Source organism: Erinaceus europaeus, chromosome 11, assembly GCF_950295315.1.
Source record: "Erinaceus europaeus chromosome 11, mEriEur2.1, whole genome shotgun sequence".
Classification (NCBI taxonomy): Eukaryota; Metazoa; Chordata; class Mammalia; order Eulipotyphla; family Erinaceidae; genus Erinaceus; species Erinaceus europaeus.
The window spans coordinates 49,672,342-49,692,806 of record NC_080172.1 but is presented as its reverse complement, the minus strand read 5'-3'; the positions used below and the strand labels follow the sequence as shown (position 1 = coordinate 49,692,806).

The 20,465-nt window shown below is 44.1% G+C and overlaps 1 protein-coding gene and 1 non-coding gene across 7 annotated transcripts in view; both read left to right on the top strand.

The window, feature by feature from the left end:
* The first annotated feature begins 444 nt into the window (after nt 1-444).
* KHDC4 (KH domain containing 4, pre-mRNA splicing factor) overlaps nt 445-20,465 on the top strand; it is a 29,368-nt gene continuing 9,347 nt past the window's right edge. The window contains exons 1-8 of one of the 6 annotated variants that reach the window (XM_060201573.1): nt 445-974; nt 1,470-1,686; nt 7,789-7,917; nt 9,140-9,219; nt 13,009-13,061; nt 13,617-13,780; nt 14,673-14,884; nt 16,508-16,568. In XM_060201573.1, the coding sequence (XP_060057556.1) occupies nt 937-974; nt 1,470-1,686; nt 7,789-7,917; nt 9,140-9,219; nt 13,009-13,061; nt 13,617-13,780; nt 14,673-14,884; nt 16,508-16,568 (954 nt within the window). In that variant the 5' untranslated portion in view covers nt 445-936. Of the gene's footprint in view, nt 1,077-1,469; nt 1,687-7,788; nt 7,918-9,139; nt 9,220-13,008; nt 13,062-13,616; nt 13,781-14,672; nt 14,885-16,507; nt 16,569-20,465 lie in introns of all 6 variants that reach the window. The other 5 variants (XM_060201572.1, XM_060201576.1, XM_060201574.1 and 2 more) reach the window with 5 other exon arrangements.
* Nucleotides 14,268-14,397, top strand: LOC132541635 (small Cajal body-specific RNA 4). The gene has a single exon (XR_009552765.1). It is a non-coding gene; the product is annotated as a small Cajal body-specific RNA 4 (non-coding RNA).

The window sequence follows — 20,465 nt, the reverse complement described above, 5'->3', positions numbered from 1 at the left end:
CTGCATCTTTGAGCAGGTCCTTGCGCTTAGTACTATGTGTGCTTAACCCGGTATGCCATCGGCTGGCGCCCCCTAAAAAAAGGGTTTCTATAGGACCGTGCCTTGAGCTCCGTCAGGTTGATTTATTCCTAGTTAATTTTCTATGCCTTTTTTTTTTTTACCAGAGCACTGCTCAGCTCTGGCTTATGGCGGTGTGGGGGACTGAACCTGGGACGTGAGAGTCTCAGGCATGAAAATCTCTTTGTATAACCATTATGCTATACCCCCAACCTCCTAGTTAATTTTTAAAAAATATTTTCCTTTTAAAGTATTTCTATTTACTTATTACTGGATAGAGACAGAAATTGAGAAGGGAGGAGGAGATAGCGGGGAGAGGTCAGCAGGACGCCGGGTTTTTTCACCTCTAGTCTTCACACACCCTGCTCTTGATTGGTGCGCAGAAATGAAAAGACAACTAACCATGCCACCATCAGGATTTTTTCAATTGACCTGTAGCAGAACTGATTCCCCTTCTCCTAAACAAGCACTTGAAACTCAGCAGAGGCAAAAGTTGCGAGGATGCTGTCTTCAGGCAGAGGCTTGAACTCCACACTGAAGCAGCTGAATTTAGGGAAGAAACTTGTGTAAATTCCCTGATTCGTAAGTACTTTCCTCAGGGCGAAGAGGACGCCCACAACAAAGAAGTGGTCCTCTCGCCTCCGGTGGGGATTAAGAGCCATCTTTCTTAAGGGCAGGGAGCAAGGGGGCGAACACACCCAGCTAGCTTGGAAGACGCCAGAGGCTTGGAAACCACCGAACGTCCAATTGGGAGGTCCTGTTCACCGGAAGTTCTTGGCCTCGCAAGCGGAAGAAGCTGTGCGCCGGGGCGTTGAGGGCGGAAATGACGGGACGGAGGTAGTGGGGTAGTTGGCGGGTGGTTGAGCGGAGCCGGTCGCCATGTCCGCGGGGAGCGCGGCACATCCCGGAGCCGGCGGGTAAAGCGGCGGGCGGGGCATCGCAGCGGGCGGGCGGGCGGGCGGGGCCCCGGGGCGCGGCTGGGGGCCTTGGAGAGCTGCGCGTGGGGAAGGGGCGCAGGGGTGAGACGTGTGCATACCGGGGAGCCAGACTTGGGGAGCCGGGCGGTGAGCGGGCCGAAGGCCCCTGAGAAAGGCCGGCGGGGACTGGCGGGAGAAGGAAAACGGGCTTTGGAAGGACGAGCCGTGGGAGAGGCGAGAACCAGGCCACTGCGGGTGAAACCGAGTCTCTGCATCTGGGTGAGCGTAGGAAGTAGCAAGGGAGGCGCTCACGGCAGTGGAGAATTTGGGGACGGAGCGCGGCCGCAGCCCCTTGACGGCGAGATGGTTTTAGCGCCGGAGACCCAGAAGTGCCGAAGTGACGTGGTAGAAGGCAAGCCAGGCGCGCAGGTCCAGCACGCGGAGAGGAAAACCCATAAATAAAACTGGGACCTGATAACCTTTTCCTTCACGTAGGCGCCGCAGCAAATGGGACCAGCCAGCGCCGGCTCCTCTTCTTTTCCTGCCCCCGGCGGCCCCAGGTGGGGAGGTCGCCGCCGGCGCGGGGAGCCCGGGGGGTGCGGCCGCCGCCCCCTCGGGAGCCCTGGATGCCGCCGCCGCCGTGGCCGCGAAGATCAATGCCATGCTCATGGCCAAGGGGAAGCTGAAACCCACTCAGAATGCAGCTGAGAAGGTACTTGAAAGGGTTCTGCTAATTGCGATTTTAATTAGGGTTGTTTTGTAACGAACGCGCACAGCCACTTGTGCTGAGGAGACAGGAATCGAGTCGCTTAGCAAGATTAGTTTGGGAGCGCAGCACATTTTGTGTCATATTGGCTTTTGCCAGAGGGCTTGGGTTGGGCTGAAGACACTTAGGGATCACAAAACTTGTTTTTGCCTTAAGTTCTGTATTTCTTTAAAAGATTTATTAATTTATTACGAGAGGAAGTCGGGTAGGGAAGGTAGCACAGTTGTTATGTGGAGTCCCAGGTTTAGTCTCCAGCACCACCATAAGCCAGGGGTGAGCAGTGCTCTAGTTTGAAAGAAAGAGGAAAAAGCACCAGAGCGCAGCAGGGGCTGGACCTGAGGTGGTGCTGGGAATTAAGAGATGGAACCATCCAGGCCCCAGGCGTGTATCCTAAGTCTGTGTGTTAACTCCTTCATTAATACTGACTTAAATCGATGATGTAAATATGTTTGAAGTCTGCATGTTCCTAAAGTCAGATGGGAAGTTTAGATAAATCAAGTGAGCTTGAAAATGTCTGTAGTTCAAACCTATAGAAATTCAAATCTAGCGATATGACTAAAGCCCAGTTAAACATCACCTGAGATGACCAGTTTATCACATGTGGTTGCTTTGCTGTATGATGGGGACCCAGTGCACAGTGCTGGAAGAGGAATTAAGCTGGTGGTGGGAGTGGTGTGCAGACACCTATCACAGAAAATAAAATTTAAGAGCTCCAGTGACGCAATAGATTAGTGCGTGATACTTATACAGAAAATAAAAATTTGTACGTATGTGGCAACTGTCTTGGAAATTACTATTTCTATTATAAGACAAAATATGTTATGCAGTTATGCATAATCTGTTTGAATAACTTCTGCAGAGTTGCTAAGAATTTTTAGTGAATTGGAAGTTTGCTTTTGGTTTATGTTGGTGCTGGGGATTAAATATCCACTGTATTTTTTTTTAAGTTTTTTTAAATATTTTATTTATTTATTCCCTTTTGTTGCCCTTGTTTTATTGTTGTAGTTATTATTGTTGTCGTCGCTGCTGGATAGGACAGTGAGAAACGGAGAGAGGGAGGGGAAGACAGAGGGGGGGAGAGAAAGATAGACACCTGCAGACCTGCTTCATCGCCTGTGAAGCGACTCCCCTGCAGGTGGGCAGCCGGGGTTCGAACAGGGATCCTTATGCCGGTCCTTGTGCTTTGCGCCACCTGCGCTTAGCCCGCTGCACTACAGCCCGACTCCCTCCACTGTATTTTTATGATTTGCAAATGTATGAATCAACTGTCCATTTCTAAGATCTGGAAGGAAATAGTAAAAGCATACTATCAGAGGTGGAATGCCCCTTTAGTGTAAGGATCCTTGATATATTTTATTTTTTAACAGAGCACTGCTCAGCTCTGGTTTATGGTGGTGCAGGGGATTGAACCCAGGACTTTGGAGCCTCAGGCATGAGAGTCTCTTTGCATAACCATTATGCTATCTACCCCAGCCCCTTGATTTTTTTTTTTAAACCATTTTGAGCTCTGGTTTCAGGTAGTGCTGGGGATTAAAGCTGAAACCTGTGGTGCCTCAGGCAAGCAGGTTTTTGCCATAATCATTGTGTTGTCTCTCCAGCCATTTTAAATTTATTATCTTTATTTATTGGATAGAGATAGCCAGAAATCAAGAGGGAAGGGGGTGACAGGGAGAGAGACAGAAAGACACCTGCAGCTCTGCTCCCCCCCAGAGCCCAAGTTTAATCACCATAAACCAGAATTAAGTAATGTTCTTGTTTATTTAAAAAAAAAAAAAAAATGGCGGGGGGGGGGAGTTGGGTAGTAGCACAGTGGGTTAAGCGCACGTGGCGTGAAAAGCAAGGACCGACATAAGTATCCTGGTTCAAGCCCCCCGTCCCCCCGTTCCCCACCTGCAGGGAGTCACAAGTGGTGAAGCTGGTCTGCCTGTGTCTTATCTTTCTCTCCCCCTCTCTGTCTTTCCCATCTCTATTTCTGTCTTATCCAACAACAATGACAGCAGTAACAACAATAATAATAACGATAAACAACAAGGGCAACAAAAGGGAAAAAAACTGGCCTCCAGGGGCAGTGGGTTCGTAGTTCAGGCACCGAGCCTCAGCAATAACCCTAGAGGCAAAAAATAAATAAAATAAACCTGGGCTCTTCGGTACTTCAGACATGAAAGTTTTTTTTTTTTTTTTTTGCATAGTAATTATGCTATTTCCCCAACCTAAAATTCCTAATTCTGATATTGATCATTTAGATTATCTAAAAAAGGGGATCGGGCGGTAACGCAGCGGGTTAAGCACACGTGGCACAAAGCGCAAGGACTGGGGTAAGGATCCTGGTTAGAGCCCCTGGCTCCCCACCTGCAGGGGAGTCACTTGGGTGAAGCAGGTCTGCAGGTGTCTATCTTTCTCTCCCCCTCTCTGTCTTCCCCTCCTCTCGATATCTCTTTTTTATCCAACAACGAACCACATCAACAACAACAATAACCACGACAAAGCTACAACAACAAGGGCATCAAAAGGGGGGAAAAATGGACTCCAGGAGCAGTGGATTCATGGTGCAGGCACTGAGCCCCAGCAATAACCCTGGAGGCAAAAAAAAAAATTAGTCTTTCACGTCTGAGGCTTAGAGACCCCTAGCACAACCATAAGCTAGAGTTCATCAGTGTTCTGGTCTCATTGAAATAAATGTAAATCCTTGGGGAAAATAAAAGTGAAAAGTAATTTCTAAGTGGTTCTTATTGCCTAAATCCTGGATTTGGAGTTGGATTATCTCCATTTGAAAGTCTGAATCTTTTAAGTATCTTATGGTGTGACTTTGATATCTTGAGTCTCAGTGGAATACCAGTCTTGGATTTCTGTGAAAAAGCAAATTATGACAAAATTGTTGGGTTGTTGGAAATATCATTTTTTTTGCATAGAAAAAATACATTATGGGGGGCCAGGCAGTAGTGCAGCTGGTTAAGCGAAGCGCAAGGACTGGTGCAGGGATCCCATTTCGAGCCCCAGGCTCCCCACCTGTGTGTGGGGGGGTAACTTCACAAGCGGTGAAGCAGGTCTGCAGGTGTCTGTCTCCCCCTCCATCCCTTCGTCTCTAAATTTCTCTCTGTCCTACCAAACAACAATAACAGCTATAACAGCAATAATTACAAGGGCAACAAAATGGAAAAAATAGCCTCCAGGAGCAGTGGATTCATTGTGCAGGTACTGAGCCCCAGCGATAGCCGCTGTAAGCGGCAGCAGCAGCAGTAAGGATACAGTTTGATAACTATGAGCCTGTAACTGACAGGGATTTAACAAAGGTAAGGGGATATTTGCCTACCTTTGGAAAATGAATCTAGAGGCCAGGTGGTGGCATACCTGGTTACACTCACACATTGAAGCCCCTGGTCCCCACCTGCAGGGGGAATGTTTCACAAGTGGTGAAGCAGGGCTGCAGGCGTCTGTCTCATTCCCTATGTCTCCCCCTACCTTCTTAATTTCCTCTTGTCTAGCCAATGATAAATAAACAAATGATATTTAAAAATAAAAAAGAAAGTGAATCTAATGCACAAACTTATTTTTACCTCCTTGAGCAGGTTTGCCTACTGGTCTGAGGGAGCAAAGGGTTTTGAGATTAGTGAGTCCTGGTGATACTCAGATCCAGCTCTCAAACTGCATACAGTTGAGGTTGAGATAAGCTAGATCAACTTCAAGACCTTGTTTGACCTTATCTTATTTGTTCTTCCATAACAGATAGTAATGGGATACTAGTCAGATACAATTGAATGATTTTCTGAGATTGAACAGAAGGGAATTAGTTGCCTATGATATGACTGTAGCTTATTATTATTTTATTTTTTACCAGAGCACTGCTCAGCGCTGGTTTATGGTTGTGCAGGGGATTGAACCTGAGACTTTAGAGCCTCAGGCATGGCAGTCTGTTTGCATAACCATTATGCTATCTACCCCTGCCCAGTAGCTTATTTTTTGCCTCAGTTGCTGGGGTTTGGTACTGACTGGCACTATGTATGAATCCATCACTTCTGGCACCTTTTTTTTTTTTTCTCCCCCTTTGATAGGACAGAGCAAAATTGAGAGAGAGAAAGATAAGACACTTGGAGGTCTGCTTCACCACTTTTGAAGCTTGAACTGGTATCCTATATGCGCTTAACCCAGTGCACCACCAACCAACTCCCAGTATATGACCTTTTTTAAAGATATATTTTATGAGAGACTAGAGTACGATTCTAGCATGTGTAAATCCTTTTTCTTAAAAAAAAATTACTTATTAGTGAGAAAGAAGAGAGAAAGAATCAGGTATCACTCTGGCATATGTGCTACTGGGGATTGAACTTGGGTCCTCATGCTTGAGAGTCTAGTGCTTTATCCACTGTGCCACCTCAGACCACGTGTGTATAAATCTTTATCTCTACACACTGAGCCACCCCTTAGCCACGTGTCTTTTAGTTGTGTGTTGAATTCTTGTTTGTAATTATTGTGTGTGCAGCTAACTACTTGAACTGTAAAGTCTTTAAAAAATTTTTTTTATATTTATTTATTTTCCCTTTTGTTGCCCTTGTCGTTATAATTGTTGTAGTTATTATTACTGTTGTTATTGATGTTGTTGTTGCATAGGACAGAGAGAAATGGAGACAGGAGGGGAAGACAAGAGAAGGGGAGAGAAAGACAGACACCTGCAGACCTGCTTCACCGCTTGTGAAGCGACTCCCCTGCAGGTGGGGAGCCAGGGGCTCGAACCGGGATCCTTACCCCGGTCCTTACACTTTGCATCATGTGCACTTAACTACCTACCGCCCAACTCCCTGTAAAGTCTTAAAACTTGGCCTTCTAAATTTTTTTATATGCTTTTCCCCCTTTTGTTGCCCTTGTTTTATTGAAATATTTATTCCCTTTTGTTGTTGCCCTTGTTTTTTATTGCTGTAGTTATTATTGATGTTGTTGGATAGGACAGAGAGAAATGGAGAGGGAAGGGGAAGACAGAAGCTGGAAAGGAAAGCTAGACACCTGCAGGCCTGCTTCACTGCTTGTGAAACGACCCCTCTGCAGGTGGGGATCTGGAGGCTTCAACCGGGATCCTTACATCAGTCCTTGCACTTTGTGCCACATGCGCTTAACCCACTGCGCTGCCGCCCGACTCCCAAAAATACGTATTTTTTATTTTATTGGCTAGAGACAGAGAAATTGAGAGTCGAAGGGAAAGTAGAGAGCGAGACCTACAGCACTGTTTCACTGTTTGTGAAGCTTTCCCTCTGCAATGGGGACCAGGAGGTTGAACCTGTGTCCTTGTGTACTGTAGTGTGTGTACTTATCCAGGTGTGCCACCACCTGGCCCCACCTTTTTAAATTTTTCTTTTGGAGTCTGCAACTCAAGTCCCATAGTGTTCCTTCCTTTAACACTATTTAATTAGGTAAGACAGAGAGAAATTGAGAGGGAAAGTGGAGAGAGAGACACCTGCAGTAGCCCTGCGTCACCACTTGTGTAGCTTTCCCCCTGAATTGGGGGACCAGGGGCTCAAACCCGTGTCCTTGCACACTATAGTGTGTGTGTGGGGGTTGCTTAACCACATGAGCCACTGCCGGGACCCTGAGTCCTAGAGTTTTTATGATTATGTGGTCATAAAGATGCTGGGGAGACAGCATAGTGTTTGTGCAAGATGACTTTAATGCCTGAGCCTCTGAGCTTCCATGTTCAATCTCCTGCACCACCATAAGCCAGAATTGAGCAGTGCCGTGCTCAAAAACAAAACAAAACAAAACAAAACAAAACAAACCGTATAGCCAAGTGTTGTAGAGTTATCTATCTGATGATGACCTTCAAGTAGATTGACATACTTGGTGTCATTTCAGTGGCTTTCTTTCCATCAGTTTCTCCCTGCCCACACTTGTTTCCTTCCCTCCCCTGCCCCCCAAATTGGATAGATGACCAAGTCTATTTTTCAAGTGTGTTTGCAGGCAAGTAAAGGAGAAAGTAGGTAGGCAGTCGGACTTGGGAAAAAGGTAAAGAAACTCTAATTCACCATGCAAATCTTCAATCTAATTTTTATTTTGTTATTACAGCTTCAGACTCCTGGCAAAGGCCTAACTAGCAGCAAAAGCAAAGATGATCTGGTGGTAGCTGAAGTTGAAATCAATGATGTGCCTCTCACGTGTAGGAACTTACTGACTCGAGGACAGACGCAAGATGAGGTATGAAAAATTGAGCCTCAGTGAGGAAGGTGGTGGGTATATGTGGATTCTAAAAAGCAAGATTCTGAATATAGATAAATAAATTGATACTTACCACTGGCTCAGGTTCATAGTATTCAGTCAGGATTGGGCATAATTAATTTGTTTTTAAATATATTTATTCCCTTTTGTTGCCCTTGTTGTTTTATTGTTGTAGTTATTATCGTTGTTGTTGTTGGATAGGACAGAGAGAAATGGAGAGAGGAGGGGAAGACAGAGAGGAGGAGAGAAAGATAGACACCTGCAGACCTGCTTCACCGCCTGTGAAGCGACTCCCCTGCAGGTGGGGAGCCGGGGTTCGAACCGGGATCCTTAGGCCGGTCCTTGTGCTTTGCGCCACCTGCGCTTAGCCCGCTGCGCTACAGCCCGACTCCCTCATAATTAATTTTAGAACTACTTAGTGAAGGTAAAGAAACATATACAATGGGATTGTTTTTTTTAAATTTTTTTTTAAATATTTTATTTTATTTATTCCCTTTTGTTGCCCTTGTTGTTTTATTGTTGTAGTTATTATCGTTGTTGTTGTCGTCGTTGGATAGGACAGAGAGAAATGGAGAGAGGAGGGGAAGACAGAGAGGAGGAGAGAAAGATAGACACCTGCAGACCTGCTTCACCGCCTGTGAAGCGACTCCCCTGCAGGTGGAGAGCTGGGGTTCGAACCGGGATCCTTATGCCGGTCCTTGTGCTTTGCGCCACCTGCGCTTAACCCGCTGCGCTACAGCCCGACTCCCTGGGATTAAGTTTTTAAGGGGTGGGTGGTGGCACACGTGGTTAAGCTTACATGTTACCATGCGCAAGGATCTGGGTTTGAGCCCCCCATACCCCACCTGCAGGGGTCAAGCTTCCTGAGCAGTGAAGCAAGTACTGCAGGTGTCTTATCTCTCCCTCCCCTCTCAGTTTCTCTGTCCTATCAATGGGAAATGTTTTTAATATTTTATTTACATAGGATAGAGACAGAAATTGAGGGGTGGAGGATAAGAGAGGGTAAGAGACAGAGATTCGCATACACACAAACCCACAGCACTATTTCACTGCTCGGAAAGCTTCTTCCCTGCAGGTGGAGACCAGGGGCTTGCACCCAGGTCCTTGTGCACTGACTGCAATGTGTGCACTACTACTGCCTAACTCCTAAAAATTCTCCCCCTTCATTGTAATTCTAATGAATTGTCTCCCTTTCTTTCAGATCAGCCGACTTAGTGGGGCTGCAGTGTCAACTCGAGGGAGGTTCATGACAACGGAGGAAAAAGCCAAAGTGGGACCAGGGTGTGTATTGTTAGCCTCAGCTCTGGAGAAGGGTTGGACATCAGGCTCCCAATAGCTTCGTTATTGATTTTTTTTTCCCCCCACTCTTGGGGGACATATGGATTTTTGGTCAGCACCTTGATATATATACATGTGCAGGCATGGTTGCTAGCAGGATGTGGGACACCTCAAACAGATGGGAGTAATAGTTTGCCAGATGTTCTTTCCTGCTGCATGTACTTGCTCTCGCACTCTCTCAACAATTTCAGTGTTTATATTAGTGGAAACAACACACGAAGGTGGTAGTCATTATAATTATTTTAACATCTAATGTATACAAGATTAGATAGCATAATGGTTATACAAAGAGACTCTCATGCCTAAGGCTCCAAATTCTCAGGTTCACCCCCACACACACACACCACAGTAAGCCAGAGCTGAGCAGTGCTCTGGTAAAAACAAACAAAAAAAGTATATCTATATCTATCTATATATATTATACCTATAGACTATTTCCCCTTTTTTATATTTATTTTTTTATTCTCTTGTTGCCCTTGTTTTACTGTTTTAGTTGTTGTTGTTATTGATGTCATTGTTGTTGGATAGGACAGAGAGAAATGGAGAGAAGGGGAGAGAAAGATAGCCACCTGCAGACCTGCTTCACCGCTTGTGAAGTGACTCCCCTGCAGGTGGGGAGCCAAGGCATGAACCAGGGTCCTTACACTGGTCCTTGAGCTTTGCGCCACCTGTGCTTAACCCACTGCGCTACCACCCGGTTCCCTATTTTCCTTTTTAAAAAATCTTTGCTTTCTTTTAAAGTTTTACTTAACATAGATAGGCAGAAAATGAGAGGTAATAGGCAGAAATTGAGAGGCAGACACCTGTAGCAGTGCTTTATTGCTTGTGAAGCTTTCCCTGGGGACAAAGTGGTGGCGCACCTGGTTGAGTGCACATGTTCAGTGCACAAGTACCCAGGTTTGAGCCCCTGGTCCCCACCTGCAGGGTGGAAGCTTCATGAATGGTGAAGCAGTGCTGCAGATGTCTTTGTCTTTCTCACTCTACCTTCCCCTTTTCTCTTGATTTCTGACTCTGTCCAGTAAATAAATAAAGATAATAGGGAAAAAAAGGCTTTCCCCATGCAGGTGAGGGCTGGGGGACTTGAATTCAGGTCCTTGTGTATTGTAATGTGCACTTAAGCAGGTGAGCTACTGCGCAGCCGCTACCTGTAGACCATTTCTCATGAAAATCATTCCTGGGGGTCGGGTGGTAGTGCAGACAGTTAAGTGCACATGGCATGAAGTACAGGATGAGCTCAAGGATCCCGGTTCGAGCCCGTTTCCCCACCTGCAGGGGGATCACTTCACGGGCAGTGAAGCACGTCTGCAGGTGTCTTATCTTTTGCTCCCCCTCTCTGTCTTCCCCTCCTCTCTTGATTTCTCTCTGTCCTATCCAATAACAACAGCAGTGGCTACAATAACAATAATAACAAGGGCAACAAAATGGGAAAAATGGCCTCCAGGAGCAGTGGATTCATAGTGCAGTCACTGAGCCCTAGCAATAACCCTGGAGGCAAAAAAAAAAAAAAAAAGGAAAGAAATGGTTACCTTAAACAAGTTCATTTTCTTGTAATCTCCCTTAAAAGAATGTTTCTCAGTCACCTTTACTTTGAAGATTTCTTTTTGAAATATATTTTATTTATTTTAGTAAAGTGATAACAGACAGGCACACCAAAGCACTGCTCAGTGCTGGCTTATGGTGGTCCTGAGGATTGAACCCAGGATCTCAGTCTCCGTCAGTTTTTTTTTTTTAAATATTTTTATTTGTTTATTTATTTTCCATTTTGTTGCAGTAAGACTACATTCTTTTTAAATTTTTTTATTTATTCCCTTTTGTTTTATTGTGGTTATTATTGTTGTTGTTGATGATATTGTCGTTGGATAGGACAGAGAAATGGAGAGAGGAGGGAAGACAGGGGGAGAGAAAGATAGACACCTGCAGACCCGCTTCACCACTTGTGAAGTGACTCCCCAGCAGGTGGGGAGCTGGGGGTTTGAACCAGGATCCTTATGCTGGTCCTTGAGCTTGGCACAGTTTTTTTTTTTTGTTTTTTTTGCATAACCATTATGCTCTTTCCCCAGCTCTACTATGTAGATTTCACTTTAGCTTCATTCCTTTGTTATTCAGGTTGTGAGGACAAGTACTCAGGCAGTACAATCATATTTGCTGTTTAAGTATAGTTGCGCAAAAATCACAAACCAGGGGGGCTGGGTGGTAGCACAGTGGGTTAAGCGCACATGGCGCAAAACTAAGTACCAGTGTAAGGATCCTGATTCAAGCCCCTGGTTCCCCACCTGCAGGAGGGTTGCTTCACAAGCAGTGAAGCAGGTCTGCAGTTGTCTTATCTGTCTCTCCCCCCTCTGTCTTCTTCTCCTCTCTCAATTTCTCTCTGTCCTACCCAACAACAACAACTATAACAACAGTAACAATAAAAACAACAACATGGGCAACAAAACGGGAAAAATGTCCTCCAGGAGCAGAGGATTCCCGGTGCAGGCACCAAGCCCCAGCAATAACCCTGGAGGCAAAAAAAACAAACAAACCAGTAATATTTCAACATTTTATATGTGTGCTTTTCAGTTAGAACCTTTGCTGTGTGTGTGTGTGTGTGTGTGTGTATATGCTACACATATCCACATTTTATGTATTTATTTTTTTTACCAGAGCATTGCTCATCTCTGACTTGTGGTTTGTGAGACTGAATCTAGGACTTTTGGTGCCTCAGGAATGAAAATCTTCTTGCATAACTACTATGCTATCTCCCCACCCTTTATTGATCACTTTTCTTCATTATAATCAGTATGAATCTAAGCTACCTTTACACTTGGGATCTAAAGAGTCTAATCAATTGGTGTGGACATTTAAAGAAATCTGGGGGTCCAGGCAGTGGCCACTTGGTTAAGAGTAAACATCATAGTACGCAAGGACCCACATTCTAGTCCATGCAAGGGGAAAGCTTCACAAGTGGTGGAGCAGGGCTGCAGGTGTCTCTGTCACTTTCCCTCTCTGCCTCCTTTCCCATCTCAGTTTCTGTCTCTACCAGTAATATATAGAGAAAAATAATATATTTTAATATTTATTTATTCTCTTTTGTTGCCCTTGTTTTATTGTTGTAGTTATTATTGTTATTGATGTCGTCATTGTTGGATAGGACAGAGAGAAATGGAGAGACGAGGGGAAGACAGAGGGGGAGAGAAAGACACCTGCAAACCTGCATCACCGCTTGTGAAGGGACTCCCCTGCAGGTGGAGAGTCGGGAGCTCGAACCAGGGTCCTTAGGCTGGTCCATGTGCTTTGTGCCACATGCGCTTAACCCACTGCGCTACTGCCCAACTCCTGAGAAAAATATTTTTAAAAAATCTGCCAACTGCCACTCTTGCCTTATTAATTTGAATAGCCAAAAACAGGGAGTTGGGCGGTAGTGCAGCAGTTTAAGCGCAGGTGGTGTGAAGTACAAGGACCTGCATAAGGATCCTGGTTTGAGCCCCTGGATCCCCACCTGCATGGAAGTCACTTCAGGTGGTGAAGCACGTCTGCAGGTATCTTTCTCTCCCCCTCTCTGTCTTCTCCTCTTTCCATTTCTTTCTTCTTTTTTTAAAACACCTTTATTTATTTATTTATTTTAATTTGTATTTCCCCCCCTTTTGGTGTCCTTGTCTTGTTGTTGTTGTTATTGTTGGACAGGACAGAGAAATCAAGAGAGGAAGGGAAGATGATCAATTTGGGATCTTCATTCCATGTCTTTCTTTCTAGGGACCGTCCATTATATCTTCATGTTCAGGGCCAGACACGGGAATTGGTGGACAGTAAGTAATGCTTTTTTTTTTTTTTAATATTTATTCTCTTTTGTTGCCCTTGTTGTTTTATTGTTGTAGTTATCGTTGTCGTTGGATAGGACAGAGAGAAATGGAGACAGGAGGGGAAGATGGGGAGAGAAATATAGATACCTGCAGACCTGCTTCACCACTGGTAAAGCAACTCCCCTGCAGGTGGGGAGCCGGGGGCTCAAACCATGATCCTTATGCCGGTCCTTGTGCTTTGCGCCACCTGCGTTTAACCCACTGCACTACTGCCCGACTCCCTAAGTAATGCTTTTGTCTCACATACTACTTTTTATGAAGACAGAGTACAGAGCTATACGTAATACGTTGACAGACTATTCTGAATGTCTATTCTAGTTTGTGAACTGCTCTTGAATTTGTGTGTAGTTATAGCAAGTGTGGGAGCCATATACTTGGGAAACCTAGGAAATAGAGTAGTAACTGGAGTGATTGAGAATTGACTCATGTTTATTCAAGAGGTATTAGTCAAAGTACACATTTCTTTGGTGTGACGTCTTATTGTCAGTGTTTTTTCCCTAGGAGCTGTAAATCGAATCAAAGAAATTATCACCAATGGGGTGGTAAAAGCTGCCACGGGTACAAGCCCAACTTTCAATGGTGCAACAGTCACTGTCTATCACCAGCCAGCACCTATCACACAGCTGTCTCCAGCCATCAGCCAGAAGCCCCCCTTCCAGTCAGGGGTATGTTTTCTTGAGAGTATCAACAACTTTATTATTTCTGTTATAGTGAGATCTGCCATGTTATACAGGAAGTATTGGGGGGAAATTCTGAAATTCCAAACTGAAAATGTATCCATTATTCACACTTTTTTTTTTAAGTATTTTTATTTTACTTGATAGAGACAGAACTCGAGAGGAAAAAGAGAGACACCTACAGCACTGCTTCACCACTTGTGAAGCTTTCCCCCTGCAGGTGGGAACCAGGGTCTTAAACCCAGGTCCTTAGACATGGTAATGTGTGCTCAACCAGGTGCGCCACCTCCTGGCCCCATATTGATGTTCTTTTAAGGTACCATTTGGGTCTCCAGGCTATTGAAACCATCTAAGCACACATCTCTTCATTCTGTTAGGTTCTAGCGGGGGAAAATTGCTAGATTAAAGAGTGTATATGTGGATGTCTATGTATGGTACATTTTGAGTGAGTTGTTTAAATTTGTATTTTAAGCTTGGTGGAGGACTAAGAAGGCTGAGTCTGATGAAGCAAGACTCTGCTGATACAATCCTCCTAGAGAAAAGGGTTTGAGAGAGCAGCTCTTACCGGGAGAAAGTCACAGGGCTGACTGTAGTACCCAACATTCCATTCCTGTCACAGGAGAGACTCTCTGCTGATTTCTTATCAAGGGGGTGGAGTGAATATGCTCATTAACATACATTGATAAATAGAATATGTTCTCATTTTAATTTCACTTCTTGATAGGGTTTATTTTTATAGACTTTAGTGTCAGAATGAGAAGCCTTATTCTGGAAATGACTAAATGTATTGTGTGGTGGTGGGGGGATGGTAAAATTTGCCTAGTTTGAAAGGTCAAGACTTTAATTTGTCATTGTTTAACCTGAGTTGTTCTGTTTGCAGATGCATTATGTTCAAGATAAGTTATTTGTGGGTCTAGAACATGCTGTGCCCACTTTTAATGTCAAGGAGAAAGTGGAAGGTCCAGGCTGCTCCTATTTGCAGCACATTCAGATTGAAACAGGTGCCAAAGTATTCCTACGAGGCAAAGGTTCAGGCTGCATTGAACCAGCGTCTGGCCGAGAAGCTTTTGAACCTATGTATATTTATATCAGGTATGAATATATGGGGCTGAGGATGTTGGAATATTCGTTAGTTTATCAATACAGTAATGAGTCAGGACTAAGAAAATGGCTTTAACAAATAACAAATTCTTGAAGAACTTAAGCAAGGAACACTAATGGTAATCACCTTATGATAGAAATATATCCTATTGGGAGTCGGGTGGTAGCGCAGTTGGTTAAGCACACGTGGTACAAAGCGAGAGGACTGGCCTAAGGATCCCAGTTCAAGCCCCCAGCTTCTCACCTGCAGGGAGTCACTTCACAGGCTGTGAAGCAGTTTTGTAGGTGTCTGTCTTTCCTTCCTCTCTCCATTTCTCTCTGTCCTATCCAATGACAACATAATAATAATAATTACAACAATAAAAAGGGCAACAAAAGGGAAAAAATATTTTAAAAAATTTTAAAGATTTTTTAAAAAAAGAAATGTGCCTTCTCCCCCCCCCCCCCTTTTGTTGCCCTTGTTGTTTTATCATTGTTGTGGTCATTATTGTTGTTATTGTTGCTGTCGTTGGATAGGACAGAGAAATCGAGAGAGGAGGGGCAGACGGGGAGAGAAAGATAGACACCTGAGACTTGCTTCACCAAGCCTGTGAAGCGACTCCCCTGCAGGTGGGGAGCCGGAGCCTGGTCCTTGTGGTTTGCACACATTTGCTTAACCCATTGTGCTCTACTGCCTGACTCCCTAGAGATGTATCTTACTGAATTAAGATAAAGAATTCGCTATTTTTGTATTCTTCAATCCTTGAGCTAAATACTAGCCTGTGATCCTAGAATAAGCTATAGACACAGAAGTAACTTTGACTGAAACCTATGATTTGTTCAGTTGGTAGATCACAGGACTTGTATACTTGATACACTTGGTTGGATCCTCAATGTTGCATTGTCTCAGAATTTATCTTTTTCAAAAAGGGGGGAGGGTGGCGCAGCACCAGGCTATAGTATACCTGGTTAAGCGCACACATTATAGTATGCAAGGCCCCAGGTTCAAGCCCTTGGTCTCCACCTGTATGGGAAAGCTTCACAAGTGGTGAAGTAGGGCTGCAGGTATCTGTCTTTTTCCCTCCTATCTCCTCCCCAGTTTCTCTCTCAAAGAGAAACCTATAACAATGTTAGTACTTTTTTTTTTTTTTTAATATTTATTCCTTTTTGTTGCCCTTGTTGTTTTATTGTTGTTACTGATGTTGTTGTTGTTGGATAGGACAGAGAGAAATTGAGAGGGGAAGACAGAGGGGAGAGAAAGACACCTGCAGACCTGCTTCACCGTATGTGAAGCGACTACCCTGCAGGTGGGGGGCTGGGGGCTCAAACCAGGATCCTTACCCGGTCCTTGTGCTTCACACCATGTGTACTTCACCCGCTGTGCTATCACTCAACCCTCAATGTTACTACTTTTGTAGTGATTTTACTGACCTTTAAAAATGTTTATACATGAATTATCCTCATTCAGAGAGAGGGAGAAATGATGAAATATGTGTGCCAGGGAGGTTGCAGAGTGATGGGACACAACTTGCATGGGAGGGTCCGAGTTTGATACCTGGCACCGCCAGTAGAGTTCCGAAGATCTGTTCCTTTCATTCCATCCTCCGCCTCTGAATTTTTCTTTTCTTTTTGCAGTCATCCCAAACCTGAAGGCCTGGCTGCTGCCAAGAAGCTCTGTGAGAATCTCTTGCAAACAGTAAGTTGTTTATCTGTTACCCATTCAGAAGAACTACTACCATTTTGCACTGTGCCTTAGCTATCTTTCCTACCTGTAGTAATTTCTTAGGACTGCCATACCAAAATTGCTACAAATTGAATAATTTAGAACAGCTAGAGTGTGTTTTCTCACACTTAAGGAAACAGCAAAACTGAAAATCAAGATGTAGGCAGGGTTGATTCCCTCTAATTTTGAGGAGATATGTCATCCCATGCTTCTAGCTGTTTCTGATTGCCTATAGTCCTTTTCTCGCTTTGCTTCTCTTCTCTTCTCTTCTCTTCTCTTCTCTTCTCTTTCTCTTTCTCTTTCTCTTTCTCTTTCTCTTTCTCTTTCTCTTTCTCTTTCTCTTTCTCTTCTTTTCTTGCCTTGTCAGCACAACTCTAATCTCTGCCTTCACTTTCTCCTGTCCTCTACTATGTTGCCCGTCTCTGCATTGAAGATACCAATCATAAGATAAAGGGTCTGCTCTGATCCAATGTGACCTCATCTGCAAAGATCTTGGTTCCAAATTTGAGGTGGTTGGGGGGAATGGCTCAGATGGTTATTAGACTTTCATGCCTGAGACTCCCAGTTCAGTTCTGACCATTACATATACCAGAGTGGTGCCCGAGCTTCTCTATGTCGTCTGTGAAAATATCCCTCTCATACAAATTTTAAGGAAAAAGTAAAGATTATATTTGAGGTTCCAGACATTCATTCTTTTGGGTAGGAGGGAAACTAATCAATATTTATTTGATAAAGTGATACTGAAGGTGGAAAAAATTGTCAGTATTTATTTGTGCCAATGTAAGAGAGGTATAATGTTTTTTGTTTTTGTTTTTTGCCTCTGGGTTATTGCTGGGGCTTGGTGCCTGCACCAGGAATCCTCTGCTCCTAGAGGGCGTTTTTCTCATTTTTGTTGCCCTTGTTTTTATTGTTAGTGTTGTTATAGCTGTTGTTGTTTTTGTTGGATAGGACTGAAAGAAAATGAGAGAGGAGGGGCAGAGAAAGATAAGACACTTGCAGACCTGTTTCACCACTTGTGAAGCGACCTCCCTGCAGGTGGGGAGCTGGGGGCTCGAACTGGGATCCTTAGGCTGGTCCTTACGCTTTGTGCCATGTGTGTTTAACCCACTGCGCTACGGCCATCCCCCTTGTTATTTATTTATTTGTTTATTTATTTATTTATTTATTTATTTATTTTAACCCGAGCACTGATCAGTTCTGGCTTATGGTGGTGCAAAGGACTGAACCTGGAACCCTAGAGCCTCAAGCATGAGAGTTTCTTTGTATAACCATTAGGCTATCTCCCCTGCTCCATTTTTGATTTTATGGTAAGAGACAGTGAAAGAGACCATAGTACCAAAGCTTCCTTTAATGTGATAGAAGCAGGAGTCGGGCAGTAGTGCAGCAGGTTAAACGCACGTGGCGCGAAGCACATGTACAAGAGTGTTGTCTGCTGTAGCACAGAGGGTTAAGTGCATGTGGTGCAAAGCACAAGGACCGGCATAAGGATCCCTGTTTGAGCCCCTGGCTCCCCACCTGCAGGGGAGTCGCTTCACAGGTGGTGTAGCAGGTCTGCAGGTGTCTATCTTTCTCTCCCCCCCTGTCTTTCCCTTCTCCCTCCATTTCTCTCTGTCCTAACAATGACGACATCAGTAACAACAGCAATAATAACTACAACAACAATAAAAAAACAACAAGGGCAACAAAAGGGAAAATAAGAAAAATAACTTTAAAAAAATGTGATAGAAGCTGGACTTGAACCTGGGTTTTGCAGATGGCAAAGCAACACACTATTCAAGTGAGCTGTTTCATTGGCGCTAGAGCTATAGTTAAGAACCAGTTAGTGCATTTGGGATAGTTACTTGATTATGTACATACATCTCAAATAATGAGAACTTAAACTATGGGCCTATTTTATTTTTCCTTTATTGTGTGAGAGAGAGACCAGGGTGTGGTTCATTTGTTTGACACGTCCAGTTTAAGTCCTGGTGTCTCATGTATCAAGTAATGCTGTAGCTTCTCTGTGTTTTTTGAAACTTTCCCTAAGGTTAAAAAAATAATAAGTTTGTGTGTGAGATAGAGAGAGCATGAGCATAAAGTGCTGCTATGCACCATTTGTGACGTTCTGCTTATTTTGTTTTTGTTGTTCTCAAGTGATGTCATGAATCAAACCCAGAACCTCATATGTGCTCTACTGCTAGGCCACTTCCCCAGCCTCATAGGAAAGGATATCAGTTCAGATAATCTGCAGTCAGTACCTACAAATGAGCTGAGAAATGTCAAGAGGTCTAGAAAAGTTTGAGCCTCCTTTGTAGGTTGTCATTCTTGGTGAGGTTGCATCTGGAATTGGTTCAAGTGGTGTTTGACACACTTTTTGAATGAAGGCTCACAGCTCCTCACATCTAAGAATGTGACAGGTCTATGAAAATCATTTTATCTCAGTTTAGAGATCTCTGCCACTAACCAAATGTAAATGAGAACTTTCTGTGTCATGTCTTTTATGACAACTTGAAAATGCTCTCTGGTTCCATGCAGATCTTCCAACAACTTACGCAAAAGTACTATTGGGGGTCAGGAAGCAAAGAATGTATTATGCTCCATTTCCCTAGATTGGAGTTGCTCTTAGAATTTTCTCATTCTCGTGGTCCAGGTGGTGGTGCAGGGGATAAAGTGTTGGACTCCCAAGCATGAGGTCCTGAGTTCAATCCCCAGCAGCACATGTATCGGAGTGATGTCTGGTTCTTTCTCTCTCTCTTCCTATCCCTCTTGTTAATAAATAGATAAAATATATATATATATATTTTTTTAAAAGTTCTCATACCCCCGGCTCCCCGATCATCACTGAGGCTTGGGGCCCTACAAAGCCATTGCTCCTGGCAGCCATTTTTCCCCATTTTATAGGATAGGACAGAGAAATTGAGAGAGGAAGGGGGAGAGAAAAATAGAAACCTGTAGATCTGCTTTACCGCTTGTGAAGCGATCCCCCTGTAGGTGGGGAGCCAGGGGCTTGAACTGGGATCCTTGCACAGGTCCTTGCACTTGGTGCTGTGTGCACACTGTGCGCCACTGCCTGGTCCCTTCATGCTCTCTTTACACACAGAGACACACATGGATGTTAAACTGAAAACATGAGGTCAATTTGTGATTACTACTATATATGGTTTCAAGGTCCGGTACAGCATAAAAATAGAATGATTTCTCATAGTTACACTGAAAGTTTGAAAAGGTCACAACTACTTAATTTCCTGGTTCTCTAAATGATTATTATATGTCAGAATTTGGTCTAGTAGGATTGTCCATGCTTTTGATTCCAGGTGTGCCTGATTAAAGTAGAGGTTAGACAAGGTCACAACGTCAGTGGAAATACTTTTTTGAATATTTTATTTTGTTTATTTTAATGAGGAAGAGTTAAAGATAACAGAGAAAGGAGAGAGACAGACAGATTTCAGAACACTGCTCAGTTCTGGCTTATATTGGGGCTGGGGATTGAACCTGGGACCTCAGAGCCTCAGGCTTGAAAGGCCTTTTCATAACCATTATGCTGCCTCCCCAGCTCCAGTGGAAATATTTTTTTAAAGACTTTATTTAAATTTTTAAAAAATATTTATTTATTTACTTTCCCTTTTGTTGCCCTTGTTTTTTATTATTGTTGTAGTTGTTGTTATTGATGTTGTTATTGTTAGATAGGACAGAGAAATGGAGAGAGGAGGGGAAGACAGGGGGAAGACACCTGCTGAACTGCTTCACTTCCTGTGAAGCAACTCCCCTGTGGGTGGGTAGCTGGGGGCTTGAACCGGAATCTTTATGCCAGTCCTTGTGCCTTGCAGTACGTGCGCTTAACCCGCTGTGCTACTGCCCGACTCCCCAGTGGAAATATTTTAAAGCCTAATT